The following is a 5,266-nucleotide window of genomic DNA, read 5'->3' as shown; positions in this document are numbered from 1 at the left end:
CTGTGGGGACAGAACACACAGGTAGGGCACAGCCTGGGCCTCCCCACTGACCTTGACAGGGGTCAGAAGAGCAATAAAATGTGTACTCTGGGCATTGGATTATCAAGATTGAGGCCAGGAAGGAATTCCCTGTTTGAAACCTAAATATTCCCGGTGACTCCAGCTCCAGAAAGGAAGGTGAAAACCAGAAGAGTTAAGAAATAGTTTAAGAATTCCATTGTCCCACAGAACTCTGGTCATTTCTTAAAGCATCACTGCAGTAATACAGCTCAGCAAAGCAAACCCCAGGTGTTGGCACAGGGGGATTTGCTTTCAGCTATTTTACAATGATTCTTAATAAAGTGACCAGAAATGGCCAAGCCTGCCCCAGCTAGAGATGAAAACCCTGCAGTGTTCCCTCTTTGCTCACAGCAGCACCTGCAGCTGCCCTTGGCCTCCCTGATCTTCCTGTTTGGTACTTTCTGACAGCAAAGGCAGAGAAAACCCCCAGGACTGGAGGGTGAAAATATCACAGAAAGAGTACCCTTTGAAAAAGCAAAGATTGCCATTTAGCAAGGAAAGGAAACCTCCAATGTTTAGTGCTAAAAGGCAGGTGAACCTCCCCCCATCCATGGTTGGATTTCAGTATCAAAAGGTAAGAAAAAAGAAGGCATAAACCACAGCTACTCAATGGGTATGAAGCATCTAATATTTGAAGCTTAGATATTTCCACCCTGTGTTGTCTTCTCCCATCCTGGCCTGCTGCTGTTTCTGTCAGACTGAGCTGGTCTAGAGAACTGTGGTTTCCTCAAAAATAATATGTGCCCAACTTCCTGTTGCACCCCAAGCTGTGGCTATAAGGACAATAAAGCCTTTTTTTCAAATTTCTCACTACTTAAAAATTTAAGTTATAATGACATCTTATAAAATTCAGCCTTAGGAGTGAGTTACTCACAGGAGTTTTGTGTTACCAGCTGAGCCAACCCTGAGACAAGAGCTGCCCAGGGACAGCTCTGGGGGGCCTCAGGGTGGCAGTGACAGGGAGCTGCTGCAGGGGACACTGCCAGGCCTGACCTCAAGAAGGAGGAATAATCGGATACTTGAGTTCTTTTTGAGGTGATTTTTAGCCTTTAAGCCCAGGAAACCTCATCTATTTCTTCCCAAGGAGGGAATGCAGCAGGAGACTGCAAATCCCCAGTGCCAGAGTGCTGCAGCCCCACCCAGGACACACCTGAGCCCCCCAGGCCAGGCCAGGCCATGTCCACCTGCTCTGCTGCTGCTCCCCAGGGCCCTGCAGGGAACGCCCAGCGCAGCAGCAGCCCCAGGGCAGCTCTGTTTAGTCTGGACAGCCCTTATCAGCCCTTATCAGTGAGACATCCTGTGATGCTGAGAGGAAGCCCCACATCATTTCCTGCTCCTGGCCAGACGTGTCTCAGCCAGCGCAAGCAGCCACTCCCCTTCCCTTATCAGAGCCCTGGTGATTGTGAGCTTTGCTTCTCCTCTTCCCCTCCTCCCTTAAAGCCACCACGCCGAGGACCTGCAGCTCCCACTTCAGGCATGGCAACACCTCCAGGAGCACCTGTGCCTCACAAGGTGCTCCAGCACTGCCAGAGTTCCCTTTGACAGGAGCTGTGTTAAACTATGTGAAGCATTTGAAGTATATATAAATACACACTTATTAAGTATGTTAACCAGGAGCTTTTGAGGGCTATGTCTGAGGGCTCCCTTCACCACGGGAGGCCCTGCACACCTCTGTGGCAGGTGCATGGAGTGAGTTTAAATTCAGGCCCCATTTCCTGGAGTCCTGGCTGGCCCCTGCTCTCTGCTGGTGCCTTTCCCAACCAGGCTTCCAGCTCGGGAGCAGGGCTGGAGCAGTGCCTGGCAGGGAATGCTGAGGCAGAGGAGGGAGCTGAGGTGCTGCTGCAGCCCTGCTGGCTCTCACCTGTGCTGAGTACTTGGCCCGGAGCCTGCCAGCCTCGCAGCCCTTGTCACACACACGGATCTGCCTGGCCTGCTCCAGCTCCCTCTTCAGCCTGATCCTGGACTCGTTGGCTTCCTTCATCTTCTTCTCGTTCTCCGCTCGCAGACGCTCGATCTCCTTCCGCAGGTTGCGCTTGGCCTCTGTCGCTTCCCTCAGCTTCTCCTTCTTGGCCACTCTCAGGAACTCCAGCTCCTGGGACACACAAGCAGGTGAGGAGTGAGGAGCAGAGCCCACAGCAGTGCAAGGGAAGTGATCCAAACCACATTCCCACCTCCTGCTGGCTGTGACCATGGCTAAACCCCGCTCTGAACTTTGTACAAGCCCTTCTCCTTTAAATCCTGTGGAGTTCCTGCACTCCAGCTACCCTGAAGCCCTGGATAACAAAAAGCTCGGCACTACAGCCCCATTTTGCTTTGTCAAGCAGAATAGCTGCGACCATCTGGGCCTGAATAAAGATGAACTGCAGTTGGAGAGAGCTCCAGCACCAGCTCCACGTTCCAAACCACCCGACTGCAGTGCCTGGGCTGGAGCTGAAGGCTCTGAAGATGCACAACATGGAAAGTGCAGCTCCTGAGTGTCCTTTGTGTACAGCAAAGCTTGACAGGATATCAAAAATACGTTCCATTTTATCAAGCCCCCCAAAAAATCCACTTCAGGCAAGGACAGAACACACACAGTGTCTTTTCCAGTTCTGGGGTGCTGCAGGTGACTGGGGTGAGCCCCAGGACTCCTGACTACCAGCCCATGGACTGCTGTGCCACAACAGCTGGAAAACTCTAGGGTAAAACCTGAAGCTGAATGGAAACCACACTTTGCTCTGGGAACTGCCACTCCCCCTGTCCAGGCTGGGAGCTGCTGCCTTGGAATCTCAGATCCATGAGGGAGCCATAATTGAAGTGATAATGGTAAGGAACCTCAAGGTACAAAGGAAAAACTCCTAAGCTGTTCAAATACATGTTCACAGCAAGCAGAGATGACACCTCACTAAAGGTCTGTTTCCTAAATGGTTAAATTAGAAACTAAAGATCTATTTTTTCCCCCAGAAGCAGCATTTCCTCCCTGTCCGAGTCAAACCCTCCAGCCCTGGTTGCTGTGAAGTAACACTGCAGGGTCATGGGAAATTCACTGCTTTGACAATCTCACTTCCCAGCCAGGCCATTGTTAGCTTGGCCATGCCTCTGGAAATACACACAGAGCCCCTGGAAGTACACAGAGCCTCTGGAAACACACAGAGAGCCCCTGAAAATACATACACACACACACATGGGCCTTCTGTGTGTGGAACTGGGAATCCACACCTACCCAAATGGAAAACAATGGTTGGACACCAGAGTCCCTCTGTCCCTGACACAAGGCTTGATTGAACACTCAACTGCTTCATGCAATTCCTTCCTTAGGTACTACTAATAAATACTCACTTTAAATACATAAAATAAAACATAAAAGGCAGTTCAGCTATCACTGTGCTCAGTCATGATCTGCACACAAGTGATGGATCCAGGATTTCCAGAAATAAGGAGCTGCTTCCCTGCCTGCAGCCCAGCCGTGGGGCCAGTCAGGCCATTTCAATGCCTGACAAAGCCCTTACTTCAGCTGTGGCCGTGTCCCAGGAACACCCTCCCTCACAAAGCTCTTAAAACTCCAGCTAAAGCCTCCAGAAATGTTTCCTGTTCAGTGAAATGAAAACAAAATAAACTCTGCTGGACTAGAAGATTTTTTCAGTAATGAAAAGATGTTGATTTTGGTAACCATGGATTTATAACCCAAGGAAAAACAGGTGGCAAGCTTAAAAACGTAGGACTGATTCCTGTGCTTTGGTTTCCCAGCTGAATTTACAAACAGAGCCCCAGCAAAGGCTGTTGCTATTTGGGAAAAACGAGGCAATTTCTTTTCAGAGCTCCCTGCTGGGCTGTACCTGGCAGGACAGGGCAGCCTTACCTGGTGCAGGCTGCGCTTGGCCTGCAGGGCTGCGTTCAGCTTCTCCTCCTGCTTCACCCTCATCTTCACCACCTCGTGCAGGAACTTCTCTTTGGCTTCTTTTGTGTCCAGGCCACTGTCCAGGGCCTGCCTGAGGTGCTCCAGCTCAGCCTCCAGCCCACTGCTGTGGGGGTCAGGGTGTGCAGCCACCTCGTAGGAGCTGTTGACAGGGGCTGGGGGCTGCATGCCAGGGGAGCTCATGTCCTTGGCAGAGCTGGAGGAGGTGAAGGATGGCGAGGAGAGCGAGGATAAGGAGGAGGTGACTGGAAAAGAAAGAAACATTGAAAATTAATTGGAAAATGTAAAAAATTAATGCATATATTATACACAACACATATATGGTTTTTTTATATGTATGGTATATAGCTCAAAATGTGCTGAGGCCCTTTTGTACAGAGATGATTAAAAAAAGGAAAATAAAAAACCTACTCATTTTATACTTTGATACTTGAAATACAATGAAAATGCAACCTTGAACTAAAGGACTGACTTGCAATTTGTTTAAGTTGTGACCATACAACTCATGTCACAAAGGTACCATTGAGGCACTGGACTTCCAGGATTCCAATTACACCCCACAGAAGCTGCAGAAGAACTCCTGCAGAAAACCCAGCACAAACCAACCAAAAACAAGGCAGCCACAAGCATCACTTACATTCTTCCCTGGTTTCTACTTCAATCTCTGCTTCCGACTCCTTGTCCTCCTCGGGGGCAGTGGCTGTGGTGGCCGTGGTGGCCGCGGTGGCTGCAGCCTCGGGGACAGCCGTGTGCTCCGTGCCATGTTTCCTCTTCCTGGGCTGGGCAGAGCCCAGGGACTCGCTGCTCCGGGACACCACGGTGGCACAGGGAGGGTTGCTCACGATCTTCTGCTGGGCTGGAGGGGCCAGAGCCACGTTGGGAGCCACGGCGCTCTCGAAGCTCTTGTAGGAGTAAAAGCTGCTTTGGAGGGGGAGGCAAAAGGAAGGACAGAATGGTCACAATTCCTGGCTGTGGAGAGCTTCCCAATCCAGCGTTACACTGGGGCTGCAAACACCCTTGGGAATGGCAATGAATCCCACTGATCTACACCAGCTGAGAACCTGCTGGGTACTTGTGTTTTGCCCTCCTTATATCTGGGGATGACAAATGCGCCGGAGAAGGGATCCCACATTCTTACACTACTTCTCTCCCTACCTAGTTTAAAAAGAGGGATATGCTGGTAGGCTTTTCTCCTTCTATTTTCTTTTTTTTTTTTTTTTAATCAACCCACATAGCTTCTAAGAAACTTGTTCATAAGGGCAGCAAAATATGTTCTCCATAATATTCCTTAAAAACACCTGGTCACTTAAG

General features: G+C 50.1%; 1 protein-coding gene across 3 annotated transcripts in view; it reads right to left on the bottom strand.

Moving 5' to 3' along the window:
- SKI (SKI proto-oncogene) overlaps nucleotides 1–5,266 on the bottom strand; it is a 100,167-nt gene that overhangs the window by 4,762 nt on the left and 90,139 nt on the right. For 2 of the 3 annotated variants that reach the window (XM_085080142.1, XM_085080143.1), the window contains 3 exons: nucleotides 4,593–4,876; nucleotides 3,899–4,200; nucleotides 1,922–2,152 (listed from right to left, as the gene is read on the bottom strand). In XM_085080142.1, the coding sequence (XP_084936268.1) occupies nucleotides 1,922–2,152; nucleotides 3,899–4,200; nucleotides 4,593–4,876 (817 nt within the window). The remainder of the gene's footprint in view (nucleotides 1–1,921; nucleotides 2,153–3,898; nucleotides 4,201–4,592; nucleotides 4,877–5,266) is intronic. The other variant, XM_085080144.1, reaches the window with a different exon arrangement.

This window comes from Lichenostomus cassidix, chromosome 21, assembly GCF_008360975.1.
Source record: "Lichenostomus cassidix isolate B80296 chromosome 21, HeHo_3.0, whole genome shotgun sequence".
In the NCBI taxonomy this organism is placed as follows: Eukaryota; Metazoa; Chordata; class Aves; order Passeriformes; family Meliphagidae; genus Lichenostomus; species Lichenostomus cassidix.
This window is presented reverse-complemented; position numbering and strand designations above follow the sequence as displayed.